Here is a 23,355-nt window from a genome sequence, read left to right as displayed (position 1 = left end):
CCTATTTAAAGGGGACATCCAGCGCTACAAAAACATGGCCACTTTTCCCCCTCTCTTGTCTCCAGATTGGGTAGGGTTTCAAACTCAGTTCCATTGAAGTAAATGGAGCTTAATTGCAAACCACACCTGAACTGGAGACAAGAGAGGGGTAAAAGTGGCCATGTCTTTGTAGCGCTGAATAAACCCTTTAACCTTGGACGACTACAGAAAACAACAGACTGCATCAGATGCAAATGGAGATTATACAGAGATCCTGGAATTAAAGGGGTAGTTTGTGAATCCCTTGAAAAACAAGATATCCAGAACAAAACACATCAACTCATGACTAATTAACAGCAATTTTTACTCCTACACTTGAAAAAAAAAAAAAAACAGAATCACCATAATGAAGACCACCCACTGGGTGCATAAAGGGTGAAAACCCGCTGCTGTAACATGATATGGAAGCATGTGGTACTAGGTATTGGCGATTACTATGGAACAATTCTATGTGAAAGTAATTTCCTGAGAAAATTCCATTAGTGCAGAACAAGTCTCCAGCGTAACTTCCTCCTGAACACCCATCGATATGTCCACGGTGAACAATGGTGCCGAGAGTGGGATCACAAGAAACCTCAGCGATAACCCAGAGGTAGATTCAACACACAACCAAAATAAATGTCCTTATGTCATCTCATCAATGATCACACACATGGCGGCATCTTTATCTACTGTCTCTTTAACAGAAGCTGAAGCCTCTGCGGGAAGGTCCTGTTGGTCTATACTGGGTTCCTGCATGTCCATAGGTTCAGTCTTTATGGTGACTCCAGTATCAGGTAAAGGCAGGTCATCAGGCAATGAGGCCAGACAGTTCTGTATCATCTCCACCACCCGCTCCAGGTGCTTCTGAAACCTCTCCGCCGTCTCCAGCCGTTGCCTCTTCTGCACTTCCATCATCACCCGCAGGGTCTCTCGGGCTTGGTGAGGCCGATACTCATTGATAAGATGATGCATGTGAACAAACAGCAGCTTCAGGTCTTCCAGCTTCTCCTCACGCTTTATACTTCCAGGGCTCCGGATGAGGACATCCAGCATATCTAGGAAGTTGATCAGGATGGACATGTTGAGTTTTCTCAGCTCCTTCTTGTGGTCGAACTGCTGAGGGTGAAGTCTTTCAATACCCTGACTCTCCAGGGGACGGATGATCAGGTCGTCGCACTGGAACTGGTTGCCAAACATCATGTAGCTGTCCTTCACTGGAGGAGGGGGTTTAGGGACTAATCCTTTACGGACATTTTCATCTGTATATTCTTTGATGTACTGCAAGGGTGGAAGGGGCAAAGCGCTCACTTGCTGGGGCTCACCCATAGTGACGGGGAAAGGATCTGAAAAAGAGGAGTGTATTAGATAGGACCATGCCAGGACTGCTCTTATATACTCTAAATGACGTCTCCATTCGCATACACCCTTATAAGACAGTGGTAGGGAACCTTGGCTCTCCAGCTGTTGCAAAACTACAACTCTCATCATGCCAAGCTAAAGCTTTGTCTGTCCAGGCATGATGGGAGTTGTAGTTTTGCAACAGCTGGAGTGCCAAGGTTCCCTACCCTTGCTAAAAGAGAACCCTGGATATATGGGGAGGTCCTAACTAGTGTTGAGCAAACCTGTCAGAATGTTCAGGTTCGGCAACGTTCGCTCTGCATTTGATTCCTCAGGGCTGCAGAAGTTAGATGCCGTCCTAGGGAGCCCTGGAAACCATGGATACAGCCAGAGACTGTATCCATGTTTTCCACGGGTGGCATCCAACTTCTACAGCTGTGGAGAATCAAACGCAGAGCGAACGTTGCCGAACCTGAACATTCTAACAGGTTTGCTCAACACAACCGAATACAAGATCTGCCCCTGCACACATCCATAGTACAGATTTACATACCCAGTATATTGAAATGTATTACAGTAAGTATATGCCCCACCATTCACTCAGAGGCCACCGGACTTCCATTCCCATGATCAGTAGGAATCTCTGCAGTCAAACTCCCATGGATTCTCTGGAGTAGGCCTTAAAGGGAACCAAGCAGCCCAACTGGTGTGATATGGTTCCCTGGAGCACTGTATACAGCTCCTGAGCAGCCTGCAGTATATACTGGTTGCAGCTGCAGCAGAAGCTGTGTACCGGAGGATTAATTACCGGGGCGCGCGGCAGGCAGAGGGGGGGAGGTAGTCATCTGGGTGGCTCCCCGCCTGTGTCTAGTTACAGCTCTCTACCTGTCAATCATCCCCTCCGAGCGTGGGACAGAGAGCGGCGACTGCACATGGGTGGGGAGCCGCCCTGATACCTACCTCCCCGCCCGATAATGAAACCTCTTTCTCCAGTATACAGCTTCTACTACAGCCGGTACGTGCTCAGGAGCGTATACAGTGATCCGGGAACCATATCAGACCAATTGGGCTACTTGTTCCCTTTAAATGTCTATGAACAGAGTACACCTATTGCTCTGGGTTACATATAGCCACAACCTTATGCTGGCCATGCACGTATGATAGCTGCCAGATAAACACTATGGCTAGCGGCCAGCTCTCCCAATCATATATATATATGTATGTATGTATATGTAAGTATGTATACACACACACACACACAGTCGGTTGGGCTGAGCATACATGTATTTTTGACAGACAGCTGCAGCAAGACTCCAAAAACAGGGGGTGTGCTTTAATATGAGGAGCTTTATATCATCTGTGGCTGATAGAAAACTACAACTCTCATGTGAGGGCATGGCGGGGGTTGTAGTTTTGCACTGACTGCATTATTATTATTACTACTACACAGGCTTGGTATAATGCTATCAATCACGTTCTCATACTTACTGCTGCTATACGAGGCAACCGGGAGGACGCACCGACAGCAGCGCCTCTCTCTCCACCCGGTAACACCGCTTCCCGGATGTGACGTCACACCTCCGCGCGGCTGTTCCAAGAAGACGCGCCGATTGGCTGAGCGGCGCACCACGTGCGTGTGTCTTGCAGCATGTCAGACAAAGCCTAAAGGGACCGACACTAGAGGGCGCTAGGGTTTCGTAGCAATAGAGAGACGCTAGGAAAGATGATGTGTCTGACAAGAAAATATAAATATATGTGCGGTTATATACATGCACGTAGAAGCATAGTTACATTGAATGCACAGTGTGTGTGTGTATATATATATATATATATATATATATATATATATATATATATATATATATATATATATATATATATATATATATATATATATGTGTATGTATATCAGGCGCCATATTTGTGAAGCCCATGCCTTGGCTAAGTATCGGAGAGATTTATAGAGCAGTTTCCCATAGCAACAAATCCCGGCTCAGCTTTCAAATATTTATCAGCCCTGACAGAATGAAAGCCTAGCACTGACTGGTTGCTATGGGAAACAAAGAATATTCCTGTTGATAAATCTCCCTCATGATTTTAAAGGGGTTATCCAACGCTACAAAAACATGGCCCCCTTTTGCCCCACTCTTTTCTCCAGTTTGGGTGGGGTTTTGAAACTCAACGTAACGTAAACCACACCTGAACTGGAGACAAGAGTAGGGGAAAAAGCGGCCATGTTTTTGAAGCACTGGATAACCCCTTTAAAGGGAACCAATCACCGGAAAACGCATATAGAGCTTTTGAAATGTGCTGTTAGAGCACACAGCACACTTGGCACACGTGTTTCCATAGCCTCCGTGCCTTCCCCGTGTAAGCCGCAAAGTAACTTTATAAAACTGGCGCCCTGTATGCTAATTACCTGAGGTAGTCACCTGGGCGGTGTTCGGCTAGCAGGTAGTCACGGTCCCCTGGGCGTTCTTCCGCTGTAATCACGCCCCTCTGGGCGTGATTCAAATGGCCGAGTAGCTGTGACATTCTGATGCCGGACGCCGCCGCACATGCGCAGTGCCGCCGCTTCCATTCCGGCGGTACTGCGCCTGTGCAGAATAGCCTCGAATAGCCTGTTAGCCGGAGTTCGAGGCTATTCTACACAGGCGCAGTCCAGCCGGAATGGAAGCGGCTGCACTGCGCATGAGCGGCGGCGTCCGGCATCAGTACGTAAGCGCGCCGACGTTGGGCACGGCGCGCTCCCGAGTGACGCCACAGCCACTCTGACATTTGAATCACGCTCAGAGGGGGCGTGATTACAGCGGAAGAACACCCAGGGGACCGTGACTACCTGCTAGCCGAACACCGCCCAGGTGACTACCTCAGGTAATTAGCATACAGGGCGCCAGTTTTATAAAGTTACTTTGCGGCTTACAGGGGGAAGGCACGGAGGCTATGGAAACACGTGTGCCAAGTGTGCTGTGTGCTCTAACAGCACATTTCAAAAGCTCTATATGCTTTTTTCCAGTGATTGGTTCCCTTTAAAATCATGAGGGAGATTTATCAACAGGAATATTCTTTGTTTCCCATAGCAACCAGTCAGTAAGTGGCTGAACTTTTGCTTAGAACCCGCCCCCCCCAAATGAATGAAGCTGTGGACTCACATGTACAGCGGGCACACCTCCTAAGGGGACAGTCCCTACTTTTGACCAACGTCCCTCTCTCCCTCTTTACTCCCTACATGTCCCTCTTTTTGACCTACAAATTAGATTAGCATTAATATACTTTCTATGTTGCTCTAGAATAGGGGTAGGGAACTCTCCAGCCAAAGCTTGTCAAAGTTACCACCATCAAAGGTGCCATGAAGCACTGGTTGTAAAGGGCTTGTCCCAAGATCCTAACTTATGGTTAATTATGAGCGAACATCAGAAAAATGTCTGTGTACTGCACGTGGCCGAACACAAACACTTGGCATTCAACTCCCTGCGTCTGAAGAATATGGATGCAGCCCTAAAGGGGTTATCCAGCGCTACAAAAACATGTCCACTTTCCCCCCTACTGTTGTCTCCAGTTAAGGTGCAGTTTGCAATTAAGCTCCATTTAATTCAATTGAACTGAGTTTCAAAACTCCACCCAAACTGGAGACAACAGTAGGGTCAAGTGGCCATGTTTTTGTAGCGCTGGATAACCCCTTAAGGCTGCTAAGAAAACATGGATGCAACCTATGGCTATATCTATGTTTTCCAGGACTCCCTCGGACGGCCTCCATTTTCTTCCGATGCCGCATAACCGAGCTCCCATACCCCACTGGGTGTCATCTTCTCCTGGGTTCCATGTACGTCACAATCTGACTGAGACATCACAAGCAGGTGGGATTTAGGCTGCTCACTGACTGGCATCCGTCAGTCGGGTCATGACATAGCCGTAGGGTTCCCCTACCCCCAGCCCAAAATAATATTTTTGCCCTGTTCCGTACTTCTCATTAAATACAGCCTCTGGTAAAGCTGTATAGAGGCACATCTATGCCAGGAGACCCCCTGCTGCCATGGAAACCCAATGGAACTGGGCAATTGTGTCTCCAGGCTGCCAATAAGGCCAAAGAGGTCTGCAAATTCATGACATGCTTTTGTCATATTTTGACCGTGGCGTTTAATGGGTTAAACTGTCAGGATTGATAGTTTATCCTATCGTAGCAGTTATTATGGGAGTCCAGTTGTCAGCAGAAGGCAGCGGTCCAACCTCAGTGACTGTTGTAAAAACATGTGCGGCTGTTCAATGGAGGTCCACCAAATGAGTGGTGCAGTGGATGCCCAGGCATGGTATGGTTCGATCAGTGGCGTAGCTACCGTGGTAACAGCAGTCACCGCTGCGACCGGGCCGCTACCAAGGGGGGGCCCGCGATGCCCCCCCTTGCCATTGCACTGCCCCCCTCCCATTCCCTCTTGTGACCGCAAGCAGGGTTTTGCTTGTGGTCACAAGAGGGAGACTGGGACGGGCCCCTGGCTGCTGCGCAGCTCGTGTCTCCCGGCTCCATGTCTGTCCCATCCCCGGCCGCACACGCACCATAGAGCTTTGTGCGTGCCGGGGATGGTACTTCCGGCGCAGTGACCTCTGTGCCGGAAGTACCATCCTCGGCACGCACAAAGCTCTATGGTGCGTGTGCGGCCAGGGACAGGACAGACATGGAGCCGCCATTATAAGGGGCATCATAAAGGGGGATTACAATGGGGGCCATCTACAAAGGGGGATTACAATGGGGGCCATCTACAAAGGGGGATTACAATGGGGGCCATCTACAAAGGGGGATTACAATGGGGGCCATCTATAAAGGGGATTACAATGGGGGCCATTATAAGGGGGTTACATGGGGGCCATTTATATGGGGGCCATTATAAGGGGCATCTATAAGGGGGAAACATTGGGGGACTACATGGGGAGTGTATGCAATAGGGCATGTACTATAATGGACCACAGAGGGGGGCATATACTATAAGGGGGTCACATAGAGTCAGCCTACCCACTAAATAAGGGGGTGTAAAGGGGCCAATACAGATGTGCAGTGTGTAGAGAGATGAGGATGGTGACAAAGTGAGGAGCCTAATATGTCTGTCTGGCAGATTCTGTGGATTTGTGGCTCGGAGAAGTTCTCATAATGGCCCAGGGCAGATGGAGAAGATGAAAAGGGAAGAACTCCGATCAGAGAAGACGTCCCATGTGAGTCACCTGATGTAACTGCACTGTAATGTATATAGTGAATAGAACCTGTGTAGAGCTGAGGCTACCTCTATACGACTGGATGAGGTGATAGTGATCTGTGTACAGTGGATGTTATTCAGTAGCAGCGGTGGTGTTAGTGAGTATGTGTTGGTGTTAGTCAGTAGCAGCGGTAGTATTAGACAGTAGCAACGGTGGTGTTAGTATGTGGTGGTGTTATTCAGTAGTGGTGGTGTTAGTGAGTAGCAGCGGCGGTGTTAGTCAGTAGCAGCGGTGGTGTTAGTGAGTATGTGGTGACATTAGTCAGTATGTGGTGGTGTTACTCAGTAGCAGCGGTGGTGTTAGTCAGTTTGTGGTGGTGTTATTTGTTACTTGTTATCTGGTACTGTGTTTTATTGGATTTAGTATTCAGGATCTGGTCAGTAACAATATGGTGGTTGTGGTGTGGCGGTAATATTTCCTTCCTATATACTGGTATTATTGGCAATATTGGTCTCAGTATACAGGAATTGGTTAGTAACAGTATGGCGGTAATATGCATGGTGATATTTCCCATATACTGGTATTATTGGTAATACCAGTCTTGAGATAGATAGATAGATAGATAGATAGATAGATAGATAGCTATATATATATATATATATATATATATATATATATATATATATAGCATCACTTGGTTGAGGAAGGGGGAGGGGGCCCGAGTTGACCTCTTGCACCAGAGCCCAAGAGACAGTAGCTACGCCCCTGGGTCCGATCATCCTGGGCCAAAATGTTCCTTTGTTCTTGGGCACTTGGACCTCACCAATTTAGTTTATTGCATTCTTGTTTGGTGTTTTTCAGGCCCCAGCTAATCAAATGCCGATCGTTCAGGTTCGGATCGACTCAAACCCGAACCCGCTTCACTCATCTCTAATTATTATTATTTTTTGGTTTACTAGTCCTGTAAGGACTAGTTAACAGGTGATCACCTGATCACTCATATAATAGTGCAGTGTATTATCAATATGCCTCTGGTAATGCTGTATACAGGCTGCCGATAAGGTCACATAGACCTGCAAATTCATTACATGCTTCTGTCACAATTTGACCATGGCGTGTATTGGGTTAAACTGTCAGGATTGGCGGCTTATCGTATTATAGCAGTTATTATAGGAGTCCAGCTGCCAGCAAAAGGCGGCGGTCCAACTTAAAGCCCCTCAGTGACCACCATATAAAAACACATACGGCTGGTCTCTAAGGGCCCTATTACACGGAACGATTATTGTTCAAAAAAATCGTTAGATTGTTCAGATTTGAACGATAATCGTTTAGTGCAATAGCAGACAACGATTAAACGACCAACGAGAAATTGTTGATTGTTTGATAGAATTTGGACCTATTTTCATCGTTGATCGTTTGCAAATCGTTCGCACGGAATAAGATGTCGTTCGCAGTAGCGACGAACGCAATAGCGACGACTAAACGACCGCAAGAACGACCATAAGTAACCATCATCAATCCGTGTAATTGGGTGAACGATTTCAGGTCGTTCGCCATAGCGGTCGTTTGAGATCGTTTATCGTTAATCATTGAAAAATCTCTTTGTGTAATAGTACCATAAGGGGTTAAATATATCTGATCTTTTAACAGAGCTATACAACTTATAGGCTTGTATTCTTATAATACAAGCCTATGTGTTGCCCATAGCAACCAACAGAGCCCAGCTTTCAAATTACCTCAGCAATATAAGGAATGAAAGCTAAGCTCTGATTGGTTGCTGGGATAAACACACAGAATCCTACAAGGCTGCTTCATAACTATCTCCCTGTGTTACTAATCACTTCTCATCAGTATCCTCGAGACAGAAAACCTAATGAATTAATCATATTCATAACCATACAGATTATAGTGAACTGTATTCACAAAGAACTACATTTCCCATGAGGCTAGCCGTGCAATCAGTCTCACAATGCCATTCAGTGGTCACATGGGACAGCTCAGCCAATGAAAGGGCAGTATGAGACCGATGTCCACATGCAGGGAGGGAGAGCAGCCATTTTACAATCTGTCTTCACGGAGAGTGGCTGTGTGTCATACAGCAGCAGTAGCTGCTAGCACAACAAGCGGACTTAGTATAGTGTGGGAGCCAGGCAGCCTGTCCTGAGTGAGGCAGAGCAGGGAGATATAACAGTCTGGACACGTGCAGGGACAGTATGTGGGGCAGTGACCATAGTCAGTGACAGACAGATTCTCACTTGCCCCCCCTCCCCTAACGTGTAAGGGGCAAAAGTAGGGACTGTCCAGTGTATAAAGGTGTGCCATGTTAAAAAAAAAACCCCACAGAGGTTTGACACCCCCCTCAGATTACTTAGAAGCTTGTATGTCGGTATAGAGACAGTGTGGGGGACTAAATATGACCACAGTACTGGATTTCCCTCCCATGAGATGCATACCCTGCACTTAACCTGCTTACTCCAAATACAAAAGGGAGAAGAAAAAATTCCACTTTTGAGTAGTTTTTTGTCAATTTGTAACTCCTCAAAAAAATTTTTAATTTTTTTAGGACCATTTTATTTAAAACATACTGCAAAACAGATTTTTTTTTTTAACAAACAAACAGCAGCTCTGTACCTATCAAGGGAGTTTGTGCCCACATTGTTTACGCTACTTTGTACTTGCTACCTGAACTCAGAAAATTGCCTGTGACTGGCTCGCCCAATCACCTATAGGCTTTTTGAGACTATGTACAAGGACTGGAACACTGGCAAATTGGCACTTTGCACTGGCACTTGTTGCCTCTCAAGTCTCCCCTAGTCCTCCTAGTCTGTATACTTTCGCAAGCAGGTCCCTAATTATGTATTGTTTTTATTTTAATTTATTTATTGTATAAATTTAAACATTGTTTAATTTTTAAAAAAGCAATGCGGAATCTGTTGGCGCTGTACAAATAAATATTATTAATAAATCTGCTGCGGATCCTGTACATGTGAATGCACTCTTAAAGGCCATAGCGCTTGCTTTTTTTTCACCTACAGAACCACATGAGTTCTTTGCAACACCAATTTTACATTACAATGACAGGCTTGATTTTTGCATTAAATATGCTGCAAATCCCGGGGGAAATTTATTTGTGTGGTACATTTAAAAAAAACGCCTTTTTTTTTTATTTGGGAGGATTTCGTGTTTACGCCATTTGCACTATGGTAAAACGGACATGACAAGTCAGTACGATTACAACAATGTCTAACTAAAATTGCTCTATTCCCATCCTTATAACGCTTTTATCCTTATATGGTATGGTATATGGTGCTGTGTGAGGCGTCAACTTTTGCGCCATGATCTGCACTTTCTATTGGTACCTTGCTCGCGTGAATACGGCTTTTTGATCGCTTTTTATTATATTTTTCTGGATATGATAGTAAAAACCAGCAATTTTGCGCTTTGTCATTTTTTGGGGGCTTACGCCGTTTACCGTGCATGATCAGGAATGCAATAATTTAATAGTTTGGGCAATTAAGCACGCAGCAATACCAAATATGTTTGTTTATTTAGTTATTTTTATTTATAATGGGAAAAGGGGTGATTGCCTTTTATTAGGGGAGTGGATTTTCTATTTATATATATATTTTTTTTTACACACTAGAGATCTATGCAGTACATACTATATGTACTGCATAGATCAATGAAATCAGTGATATATTTCTCTGGCCTGCTGCAGAGCAGCGCCAGCAAGAAGCAGGGATCGCTCGTCTGGAATCGCATCGCGGGGGGTGGGGCACCGATATGTTAATGAGCTTCTGCTGAGCACTGGAGGCCGGACTGGTGCGTGCAATTCAAAGGTATATACTTCTCCCCAAGAATGCACGCCTCCAGTCTACCTCACAGCCCCGCCTTCTGTTTCCTGCCCGGCTGGCCTGTCATTGTGCCCGGATCTCGAGTGCCGTCATCAGAGTGGAGTATGAGTAGCACTCATACTCAGCTCTGATGACAGCGTCCAACGCCACTGGATGCCACTGGAGTTGAAAATGAAGCGCCTTTCAAACATTTCCATGAATATGTTTGCCACACTTGGGCCACTGAAGAGCCCATTGACACTCCGTATACATGTTAGAATTTTTTTTTTTTATCATACCTGAAATTTTTTTCCATAATATAGTATCTAAAATTGCCATCAGGACCTGTATCATGTAGTTGTCGAAATAAGGATTTTTCCTTAATAACATGTGTATGCTGCCCATGCCTTGATGGTGCACAAACATGTCACATTGTGTGTAGGTATTTGTGTATCACGTAAACATCTATCAAAAGTTTTTATTATCTTTTGCAGAAAGCTATCCATATAGATGGCCAAAGGTTGTAAAATGGACCCCATAGAGGATACAATGGGTCATCCATGGGGTGATTCCAGACTTTTACGGTTATAGGTATAATACCGTAACTCTAGGGTCACCACATATCAAAGATTTGGGCATATACTGTATGTTATGAAACAAAAAAAACTAAAAAAAAAAATGATAGACATATGTATATTGCAATAAGTAGATAATCCTTTATATATATATATATATATATATATATATATATATATATTATATGTATATAATCCTTCAATTCCATATAACATCAAAATATATTAAAAACGTATAACAAGGGAGTACATGGCAACAAACTGCTAAATAGCGTCCGTTATTTTAGACTCAAAATGACGGACGTCATTTTAAATGGAGCTGAAAAAAAACATGTGAACATAGCCTAACACTGTAACACTCCAATGCTGGAATAGCAAGGCCCATCTAGGTACAATACCTGCTACCCCTGTACCTTCTTACCCAACATGTTTCGCGTTAAACCTCTTTCTCAAGGGTACTGAGCTACCTAGCTGAACGCTGTTATATATACCCAAGGACCAAACTGTATTCAATCCTCTATTCACGAGATCTTACCAGGTGTATAGATGCTATCCCTACGTTCCGGTCACGATATCCAGAAATAACACGTGACCACACTGGTCGCTTGATTGGGTACTTGATATAGTGTTATATGCTGTATGTGTAATTCAATAATAGTTTAATAACTAGGGTTACATATACATGTCTAACCCCATTATAATACAAAGCACCCACCCAAAATACAGAGCAAATATGAAAGGAGAAGTAACCTTAATCACATGGCTCTAGACACTCCCCACAGCTCACGTGATGTATATACGAAATGACGGTGTAGCGGACAAAGATCACGCGACCACTTGCGTCACGTGACTGTACGTCGCCACACCAGCTACACAGACCAGAGTAAGATCATGTGACAGATCATCTTACATGATTTCTCGATGCATAGTAACCAGGGACGCTGAGCCGTAAATCATGGGGTCATTGTTCTGCTGGAAGACCCATGACCTAGGAAGCAAACCCAGCTTTCTGACACTTGGCCCTATATTGTGACCCAAAATCCTTTGGTAATCTTCAGATTTCCTGATTCCTTCACACAGTAAAAACACCCAGTTCCAGAAACCGCAAAACAACCCAACCCAACCCAAAACATTTTTGAACCTCCGCCATATTTGACTTTAGGTACTGTGTTATTTTCTTTGTAAGTTTAGATCCGTTTTTGGTAAACAGTAGAATGATGGGCTTTACCAAAAAGCTCTTGCTGTCATCTGTCCACAAGATGTTTTTTGGCTTACTTACATACATTTTGGAAACCTGCAGCCTAGCATTTTATGTCTGTGTCAGCAGTCGGGGCCTCCTGGGTCTGCTGCCATAGCATTTCATTTCATTCAAATGTTGATGGATAGTTGGAGCTGACCCTGCAGGACAGTTTGAATTTCTTTGGAACTTGATTGGGGCTGCTTATCCACCATCCGGACTATCCTGCGTTGCAACCTTTTATAAATTTTTCTCCTCCGTCCACGTCCAGGGAGATTAGCTTACAGTACCATGGGTTGTAAACTTCTTGATTATGTTGTGCACCGTGGACAAAGGAACATCAAAATCTCTGGAGATGGACTTGTAACCTTGAAATTGTTGCTATTTCAAAATTTTGGTTCTCAAGTCCTCAGACAGTTGTCTTCTTCTCTTTCTGTTCTCCATGCTTAGTGTGGCACACGATTCAAAAAATTTAGTTAAAGGGGTTATCCAGCGCTACAAAAACATGGCCACTTTCCCACTACTGTTGTCTCCAGTTTGGGTGGGGTCTTGAAACTCAGTTCCATTTAAGTAAATGGAGCTTAATTGCAAACTGCACCTGAACTGGAGACAACAGTAGGGGGAAAAGTGGCCATAATTTTGTAGCGCTGGATAACCCCTTAGGGTATAAACCCACACACCGTATACGCATCGTATTTACTGCTGCGATACGCAGCAAACACGCAGCAAATACGCAGCAGATTAGATCTAAATAACTGAACACAGCATCAAATCTTCACCATCAAATCTGCTGCGTATTTGTTGCGTATCTGCTGCGTATACGGTGTGTGGGTTTGTACCCTTAAACTTCTCTCCTTTTTATCTGGTTTCAGGTGTGATTTTTAAATTGCCCACACCTGTTTTTTTTATCACAGGTGAGTTTGAAGGAGAATCACATGCTTGAAATAGTTATTTACCATCATTTTTGAAAAGGTGCCAATAATTTTGTCCCGCCCATTTTTGCAGTTTTGTGTGCAATTATGTTAAATTTGCCTTTTTTTCCTCTGTTTTTTTTTTTTTTTGTGTTGTTCCAATACATACAAAGGAAATAAACGTGTATAACAAAACGTGTAATTGCAATAATTTTCTGGGAGGAATACTTCATTTTCTGGAAAAAATTCAGGGCTGGCAACACTTTCGGACATGACTGTACAATTCATTAAAAACATACATATCTAAATAGAAGGCATGTAGTAAAAACCAGATGACTAGATAATAAATAACATGTAGTGAATAAATATGTAATAATTTAAAGAAATATATATATATATAATATAATATAACACATATACATATACATGATGCCCAGTGCCAATTATACCTAAAAACAATATCCTATTAAGTTTATGCAAAAGTGCATAGTGCAATGTATATAATAATATTGTATGTGCCATAATATTATGAATGTGTCATAATAAATTGCGATGTGCCAATCCAATGGTCCCACGTCCACAGCAGCTTCTGTTACTCTTTTCTCTTACGAATCAAAAACAAGAAATAATAAATTATTACCATAAGGATGCAGTCCGGTTTACTAGAAGATAGGTCCAAAAATTCAACACCTGTTAAAATTTCTCTTTTATGTCATAAAACCATACTAATAAAAATATATATCTATGTTCACACAAAAATATGTGTACTCATACATATATATGAATAAAGAATAAATATTAAAAACAAAACAGACGCCAGCCTCTTACAGCGGACAGATGTGGACGTCAAAACGATTTTTCCGTACAATATATTGTTCCGTCTAAACGCTGATCATTATAAAAAAAATTGTTACTTCAAAATCATAATCGTACGATCGGGCGAATTATCGCTCCATGTAAACGCAGCATTAGATCCAAAAATGCCCAATTGGCCACCCAATTTAATGACTACTTACTATATGGTCACATAGATTTTTCGCCTAAATGTGATAGCGGGACTGGGGCCAAGCACTCTCCTAAAGGTCTTGTCTGAAGAATAGACCAGTGTTTTTTCATTGCTAATCGCATTTCATCACTATATGAACTATATGTGAATATGTATCTCACCTTTTCTTCTTTTTGCGTAGGTTCCTTTTTTGGAAGCAACAGTTGTCCACGATCCACATGTTTGGCACGAAGGTATGCAAGTTTGATGCTTCTATTGCTGTATCTCCTCTCTTTAAAAAAAAAGCGTTATCTCAAATCTTTAGCTTGAGCCTGAAAGGCTGTGTCACTTGAACAGATACGTCTGGCCCTCAGAAATTGGCCCGCTGGTATGTTCTTAATTAAAATAGTGTTGGCTGCCGTTGCCTTTCGATATAAATTGGTTTAAACATACCCATTCTAGTCCAACTGTAAGGACACATCCAAAAAAATCAATCGATTTTTTACTGTGTTTATATGTAAGTTTGATATTCCTCACATTGATGTTTAATCAGTTCATTAATTGTGCCAGTGATGTTATGGACCCCTGCCAGATCATGATCATCGTCTATGTAGTGACCCCACATAAAAATCTGCTCGGCAACAAGTACAGGATTAGTCTGAAAGATATCCCTTTCCCACAGCCCCAGGAAGAGTTTCGCATATGAGGGCGCACAGGCTGCCCCCATAGCGCTCCCCTGGAGCTGCAGGTAGAGAACTCCTTTAAATAAGAAATTATCAGCACAAAAGTCAGTGCCTTCACATTAAATCTTTGTAATGCCCCAGAGTATGGGCTCCCCATCAAAAACGTGCGTACAGCTTCACTGCCATCATGTTGTCTGGATGTATAAAGCAACTCCACGTCGCAGGTCACCATATGCATATCCTGATCTAGTGTATGCCATCAATCTTGATCAACAGATCCCCTGTATCTTTAACATATCCCTGCAATATTTCTACTAGGGGACGCAGCATATGGTCAATGAGCTTGCATAAGGGTTCACAAAAACTACCATTACCTGCCATGATTGGACGCCCAGGTGGAGTGTTAATGTCCTTATGTATCTTTGGTAAAAGGTAAATGGTCGAAATTGTTGGTTTTTCCACCTCCAATGCTGTTGCATTTGTCAAGTCTTCTTCTTCGCATGCTTCCAACAGTAATGCATGTAATTCTGCTTTATACTGTTAGGGTGCGTTCACACCTACAGGATCTGCAGCAGATCTGCAGCAGATTTGATGCTGTGTTCAGTTATTTAAATGAAATCTGCTGCAGAAAATCAGCTGCAGATCCTGTAGGTGTGAACGCACCATTAAAGAGGATTATATGTAAGCCTTTTGCAACATTCCACATTTTTGAGTTGACTACACATTTATTTCTCATATAGGTTGGTGGGCCATATAGCTATGTTTCCACCTTTGTCTGATGGTTTGATCACCACTTGTTTCAACTTTGACAGATCTCGCAGTGCCTGTTGTTGTTGGTAGTTCAAATTATCTCTCCATATTGTTTCAGGTATGGCCTTAAATTCCTGTGTAACCAATGTGACAAACAGATCTATCACTGGGTAAATGGCAAATGGAGGAAATTTTCGAGATTTAGTTAGACTGCTATTTGGAAATTTACCTGACATGTCATCATCCTGTTCTGTCAGCAAATCTACTAATACTTGTAATGCCTCCTGTTCCTCCCTTGTATGCAGCTCATTCCCATCCGATTTATCAAAAAACTTTTTAAAACACAATTTTTGACCAAAGAGATGTAGGCCCTTTCTGGCTGAAAAATGATTACATTTTGATGCAGGTGAAAAAAGACAGACCCAATTCAAGAACTTGCACTTGTGCATCTGACAGTCATACACTCACCGGCCACTTTATTAGGTACACCATGCTAGTAACGGGTTGGACCCCCTTTTGCCTTCAGAACTGCCTCAATTCTTCGTGGCATAGATACAACAAGGTGCTGGAAGCATTCCTCAGAGATTTTGGTCCATATTGACATGATGGCATCACACAGTTACCGCAGATTTGTCGGCTGCACATCCATGATGCGAATCTCCCGTTCCACCACATCCCAAAGATGCTCTATTGGATTGAGATCTGGTGACTGTGGAGGCCATTGGAGTACAGTGAACTCATTGTCATGTTCAAGCAGAAATCGAGACTCATCAGACCAGGCAACGTTTTTCCAATCTTCTACTGTCCAATTTCGATGAGCTTGTGCAAATTGTAGCCTCAGTTTCCTGTTCTTAGCTGAGCGGAGTGGCACCCGGTGTGGTCTTCTGCTGCTGTAGCCCATCTGCCTCAAAGTTGGACGTACTGTGCATTCAGAGATGCTCTTCTGCCTACCTTGGTTGTAACGGTTGGCTATTTGAGTCACTGTTTCCTTTCTATCCGCTCGAACCAGTCTGCCCATTCTCCTCTGAGCTATGGCATCAACAAGGCATTTCCGCCCACAGAACTGCCGCTCACTGGATGTTTTTTCTTTTTCGGACCATTCTCTGTAAACCCTAGAGATGGTTGTGCGTGAAAATCCCAGTAGATCAGCAGTTTCTGAAATACTCAGACCAGCCCTTCTGGCACCAACAACCATGCCACGTTCAAAGGCACTCAAATCACCTTTCTTCCCCATACTGATGCTCGGTTTGAACTGCAGGAGATTGTCTTGACCATGTCTACATGCCTAAATGCACTGAGTTGCCGCCATGTGATTGGCTGATTAGAAATTAAGTGGTAACGTGCAGTTGGACAGGTGTACCTAATAAAGTGGCCGGTGAGTGTATATTTGACAAATTGTTTACTTTAGGGGTTTTTGCCCTTGATCCACTTTTCTCGTATCTGTAAAATCTTTTAGGGTGTTCCTGATGTCTATAAGGCTCGAATTTTCTTTTTCCACAACTCATCTCATGTGTACTTACAGATGAAACACCAGATTCCACACTTGTAGAGGCCAATGATGGAATGGAGGCAGATCTGGTTAGCGTACTCCGCTGTTGTCGCCATTTGCACACTTTGCTTGCTGCATAATCTGACATATCACGTTGAAATTTCTTCTTCTTAGTTGGTTTCATTTCCTTCTCCCACTCCGTCAGCCGTTCCCTTTCATGTTTTATCCTTTTCATCTCTTCTTGGGCCATATCACCCAATAACTGTGTTTGAATTTTGTCTATTTCCTGTTCCAGGGATTGAAGAGAGTTTGTATCCAACCCAATGATTATTATAATGTTATATAGATAGATAGACAGAAAAGATATAGATATATTATATGGTTTGTACACTTTCGAGTCTGCTAACTGCCTATGGGCCTCTTGTATCACAGCATGATATATAATTTTTTATTATGTAATAACCAATAATACTGACTTAAGTGGCTTTTCCATGCTTCAGCACTGCTTCTCCCTCTCTCTCTCTCTCTCTCTCTCTCTCTCTCTCTCTCCCGACAACACATCAGCCTCTGATGTCACTAAAGACTTGTCTGGATCTTGTCTCAGAGACACCCCCACAAGTGACCCTATTTTGAAAACCACACTCCTAGGATAGTAACATGGGGCACATTGTGTATTTGGACCATACAAGTTTTTCGCTAAAGTGGGTCATGAAAAATAAAAGTCCATAATTGACCAGTTTATGGACATAAAGTATTGGGCGGGCACACAACAGGGCTCAGAGGGGAAGGAGCACTTTTTTGTCAGTAGATTAGTCTGGAAAGGATGGTAGAGGCCATGTCACATTTACACAGCCCTCATAGCACCAAGATAGTAGAAACCGAGGGGGTGACCCCATTCTGAAAAACGGCATTACACCAGGAATGTGCTGCACAGGAATTATTTGGCACATATTGAGCTTTAACCCACCTCTTCTCCAAGTACAAGCCTTTTGATGTCCTTTTCCTGTTACTCTAAGTATTGTTTCAAGGTTGCTAGCCTTCCTGTAGAGTACAAAGGAATTGTATAGTGCCATCTGGATAAGGTTCACGGCCAATTTCTTGTACCAGAGTCTTCTCCGGCACATGGCATTATACGGGTTCAAAATTTGATAATTCCGATCAACACCACTCATAAATTTGTTCTATGCCTGTATGCATACAGGTGTCATCTTGGCTGATGTGAAGCCACGTCTGGGGACAGGGTTGCTGGCATCATTATGAATAGATGTGAGTATGCACACGTCTTTCTTGTCACTGTACTTGAGACTCAAGACCCCATTGTGCAGCAATGCCCTGCTCTCTCCAGTCTTCAGGTGTTGGTCGATGAGGGTCTTTGGAAGATGCCTCTGATTTTTTCAGACTGTCCCACGCATTACTGTTTTCTCCAAGAGACATTTGAACAGGGGTACACTTGTATACCAGTTGTCTAAGTACAGTCCATACCGGGTACGTTATCGAAGTACAAGTGGTACCCCTGATCAAACAGTGGGTCCCAGGCAACCTTTCCACTGGTGGTAATGAAAGGACAGCCAGGGGAGTCAATATGACCGTCCTTCCCCCCACATACACCCGCAAAGCATACACATAAGCGGTATCAGACTTTCATAGCTTGTACAGCTTGAGTCCACACCGGGCACACTTATTAGGCAAGTATTGGCTAAACTTTACCCAGGTCTGATTTTATTCAGCCGGTCAGACTCCTGAGGGTTGTCAGAAAAATTTCTGAAGGGCCTAAAAAATGTGTCTGGTCATGATATAATGGACAGTGATACAAAATGTCTGTTCACCAGCATGATCTCGCTGGAAACCACTAAAAACTGTGATGGATAGACGCTGACGGATGCTTCCTAATCTTACACCTAATTATTGCACTCTTTGCTCAAAGGCGGGTTTGTCGCTGCAGATACGCAGCAACGCAGGTAGCAAACTCCGCAGCAACACAGGTAGCAAACTCCACACAGATGTCAGTGCAGGTTTCTCAGAAGCGTTTGGACAAGATGTTCACATCTCATGCACTCTGTGCCCACCCGCCATGGATTCACCGAGTGCGGTCGCACCCATAGGGTGTGAACATATTACAGAATCACTGAAGATTTTTTTTTTAACAATACTTTATTAAATTTTCACATTCATATATTTTTTAATGCTTTTATTACATTTTTTCCACAAATTTTTTTATAGAACATTACACAAAAACATAGAAAAAGGTCGTCCTCATAAAAGGTGTGGTCACATGTTTTCTTACGGACCGCAGGTATATGGTTACCTATAGATCGGGGCCTCTGAAGCAGGCCCAGGACATAGAGCAGGGAAAATAACCTGTTTCCAACACTGAAACATCTACCCTAAGCTTCCCCCCTTGATGGTTGTGGCCTTTATTGGCATTTGTTTTAGTATTTAGTATTGGGAGTCTGGCAACGGGGGCACGCTGTTAGGGTCTGTGGACGTACCAGGTAGGGAAATTATTTTGTATTGCGTCTCTTTCCATCTTTCATTCACCACCAAAGCTCTGATCGCTCCCCAACCTTTCAAGATACCTTTCACATTCATATTACAAACACTTGGTGGTGGTCAAATCCACCGTAGATATCAAAAATAACAATTCTTTGTAAGTATACTGAAACAGGCCATCCATTGTCAAAGTCAAATCACCACAAAACATATAATCACAGCAGCGTATCACAATATTAAAACATAACATTTATTATGCGGCTAAAATGTTAAAATGCACCGCAATAAACAAAATTCCACACCTATGTACAACTGAGTTGCCTGGACCACAACTGGTCCTATGTATAAAGGCAACACCACCCAATAAATGAAAAGATGAAGAAAAACACACACTAACCCGACGCGTTTCCCTGGGGGTATAGGCCACGGTTCATCAGGGGTTAAGAGATTATATACAGATGCATCAGACAAAATAATGCAGATGCTTAACCACCACATGCATGTTGCAATGCACCCGTTTGCATCTGTTGGTGTATCAGCTATTATGCAGTGAACTAATAGCTCACCAAGAACACTAGAACATGTGTTCCAATACACAATTACACGATGGCTCAGCCGAGCCTCTTACTCTCTCCCCTCAGAGCATTATGTCCGACCTTCAATAGGGCTGCAGGAATGTGCTGCTGGGTGCTGTGAATACCCCAAGACATAGCCAAAAATACTATTGCGAACAGTCCACAGTCATTTGCACCTTGTTTTTGGAATGTCAAGCACTGAATATTCACCTTAAAATTTTTTATACAAATATATAATTTGTTTATATTTTAAGTGTCTGTCACTGTTTTTTTTTTAGATTTCGTTTAGATACGTTTTCTATTTTTTTTTTCACTTTTAAAATAACATCAAGCAATTAAATTCACAAAAAATATAGACATAATTCATTATACACAAAATACAAAGTTATGTATTTTGATACTGATCTAATCGTGTAACGCCCGGAGTAGTGGATCCACTGGACCGGCACCAGCGATGGCACGAACCTCACCAGGGAGCGGAGTCTAAGGGGCCGCTGGTTTTCACCAGAGCCCGCCGCAAGGCGGGATGGACTTGCTGCGGCAGGCGACCCCCAGGTCGCTACCCCTGGCTTGGTTGCTGGTGTCGGCAGGCGAGGCGTGGCAGGAGATGGCACAGGCAATAGTCTGCAGATGAGAGAGCACGTGACAGGCTGGACACGGGAACAGGTGGAGTGACAGGGGAACAGGAACCAGGAACAGGGACTTGGGACCAGGTAACGGACAGGACTCAGGAACAGGGACTTGGGACCAGGTAACGGACAGGACACAGGAACAACAGGGAGCTGGGCCAAACGCTATGGGAAGCATGTAGAGGCTCCAACACAGGGAACAGGGCAAGCTGGGATTTATAGGGGAGTGATTAGGTGCAACTACCAATTAGGAGCGCACTGCCCCTTTAAATCCGAGACAGCCGGCGCGCGCGCGCCCTAGGAGGCAAGGACGCGCGCGCCGGCCGGCACAGCGGGAGACAGGAGCGTGGAGAGGTGAGGCGCCCCCCGGGGCCGAGGTGATAGCAGCGCCGGGTCCCCGACTATGGACACCGGCTGCTGCATGGGGCAGGAAGCGGTCGCGGCGGCGGCCCCGAACGCGGGACGCCGCCGCGGCTGTGACAAATCGCCATCAGGATGACTCCAAAAATTGCCAAAAGGTCAAGAATCTAGCATCCTGCATACCTAGCAAATAACACCCAAATTGAGTGTCCTGTCTCCTATCAATCTGCATCAACTTCAGAAAACAAAAATAGAATTCAGTTAGGCATTCACATACCTCCACTTTCCATCGGGGCGGTCAAGGCTCCAAAGTTAACCTCACTCCAAACCCCCCCCCCCCAACCAACTTATCATTTCTCTTTCAAGCTTCTGAAATTGTCCTTCAGGGATCCACGTCGGTGCCACACTTAATAAATAACCTCTGGTTGAAAAATCATTTTGATTAAATGCCATTCTATTGGATATTGCTAGGGGTAGTTTTATCCATACATTAATTTTATTAACCAACTTTTTAAAATATGTCTTTCAATTGAATTCAAGGAATCTACTGGGGTCTTTCAATATTTTATACTCCTAAATACTCAAATGAAGTTATTACTACTTTTAACCCCAAATTCTGACCTGGATTAACTATGTCCGGTTTAACCTCCAGCAAGATGGACTTCCCCCAATAAATCTGGAATCCAGAAAAATACCCGAAAATGGCAAACTGCTCCATAACCCTAGGTAGGCACCGACATGGATCCTGAATAAAAAGCAGGACATCGTCTGTATACAAGAGAATCTTGTGATGAATCCCACAGACTCCAAAGCTTTCTATTGTGATGCCTTGTTTGATCCCGTTAGCAAGGTGTTCCATATAAAGGGCAAATAAAAGGGGGGAAAGAGGACAACCCTGTCTAGTGCCCCTTTTCAAATCAAAGTTTGTTAGATTCACATTCAGTACGGGACCCTTGTATAACATTTTTATCCATTATATGCTGTCGGAATTCAAAAGTCCCCAAAACCTCCCAAAGGAACCCCCATTCCACAAGGTCAAATGCGTTGACTGCATCAAGTGACAGGATGGAATGGAGGGCCTCCTCCTCAGTCTGCAGATTAAAGAACACCCATTTGATATTTGAAAAAAACAGAGCGACCTGGCACAAAAATGTTTTGATCATACTAACTAACTAGTGGTCACAATGGGTGAGGATTGACGCTTGAAGTGGGCATAAGAGACCACCTCGAAGGAGGACACCATTGATCTTAGAACCATTTTGCTAGAGAGGAGAATCACCAAAGATCTCCCATTTGCCCTGCGGCAGGAAGACCCTTGCTGAATAAGTGTCCAGGGTCATCCCTAGGAACAAAATCCGCTGAGAAGGGATGAGTGAAGATTTTGAGCGATTGACTAACCGCCCGAACCTGGAATCGGTGTCCAGGAAGATGTTGAGACTGGTCAGGTTTTCTTCCCAGGAGGGGGCCTGTACTAGAATGTCATCCAGGTATGAAAAGACCAAATTCCCCTGGAACGAAGCAGGCCCATCTTAGTGGCAAGGACCTTGGTGAAGAATAAGGAACTCGATTGAGTAGCCAGAAGAGACTACCTCCCTCACCCAGGTATCTGATACATTGGAGAGCCACTCATCCTGGAAGAGGAGAAGTCAGCGCTCCACCTGAAAAGAATCGGATGGGGGCAACCCTTCATGTGGAGGAGATACGAGAGGGACCCTGCTTGCTAGCTTGTTGCCGGGGGCTGGTCCCCTATTGCTGTCGAGAGTGGCGACGAGGGGCCTGAGATGTATTGGACGAACGAAATGAACGGAACCATGAAGATGTTTGCCTGGAAGGACGCAGACGGTGAGACCTTGTCGGAGAAAGATGGGAGCTTTTTCCTAACATGGCATCCTTAATAATCTCATCCAGGTTTGAGCCAAAAAGGTGAGAAACGAGGAAAGGTAGCGAAGATAGGGAGTGTTTGGAAACAGTCTACAGACCAAGATTTAGGCCACACAGACTTGTGGATGGTAATAGAAGGAGCACAGGAAATTAGGCGCTTTGCATCCATGGAAGCCCCACAAAGGTACTTGCCGGCTGATGAGAGTTGTGAAGTGAGATGAGTTCCTCCTGGGGGGGGGGGGGGGGGGTGCCAGATAGAGTGCCTTGATGTATTTGACAGGGGCACGCTATGGAAGCTTTTCTGAAAAGCTCTTCCCTCTAGCCCAGTAGAATGAGGGGACCGAAGGGGGTACCCATGTAGGGGGCTAATTAAAGAGGATATTCAACTCTATGCAAAATAAAATAAAAAATTGA

General features: G+C 44.0%; 2 protein-coding genes across 4 annotated transcripts in view; one reads left to right on the top strand and one right to left on the bottom strand.

The window, feature by feature from the left end:
• Positions 1-23,355, top strand: part of ITK (IL2 inducible T cell kinase) — an 80,439-nt gene that overhangs the window by 4,742 nt on the left and 52,342 nt on the right. The window contains exon 2 of one of the 3 annotated variants that reach the window (XM_069968844.1): positions 14,287-14,338. The gene's annotated coding sequence lies outside the window, so the exon portion shown is untranslated. Of the gene's footprint in view, positions 1-14,254; positions 14,339-15,582; positions 15,636-23,355 lie in introns of those variants that run through there. The other 2 variants (XM_069968853.1, XM_069968862.1) reach the window with 2 other exon arrangements.
• On the bottom strand, positions 327-3,078 carry MED7 (mediator complex subunit 7). Its single transcript, XM_069968879.1, has 2 exons — positions 2,848-3,078; positions 327-1,364 (listed from the first exon to the last, which is right to left on the bottom strand). The coding sequence occupies exon 2, from the start codon at positions 1,345-1,347 to the stop codon at positions 664-666; it is 684 nt and encodes a 227-aa protein (XP_069824980.1). The 5' UTR covers positions 1,348-1,364; positions 2,848-3,078; the 3' UTR covers positions 327-663.

Source organism: Dendropsophus ebraccatus, chromosome 1, assembly GCF_027789765.1.
Source record: "Dendropsophus ebraccatus isolate aDenEbr1 chromosome 1, aDenEbr1.pat, whole genome shotgun sequence".
In the NCBI taxonomy this organism is placed as follows: domain Eukaryota; kingdom Metazoa; phylum Chordata; class Amphibia; order Anura; family Hylidae; genus Dendropsophus; species Dendropsophus ebraccatus.
This window is presented reverse-complemented; position numbering and strand designations above follow the sequence as displayed.

What these genes read in the sequence shown, in the direction of transcription:
- MED7 (XM_069968879.1), bottom strand. Translation starts at nt 1,347, where the DNA reads ATGGGTGAGCCCCAGCAAGTGAGCGCTTTGCCCCTTCCACCCTTGCAG.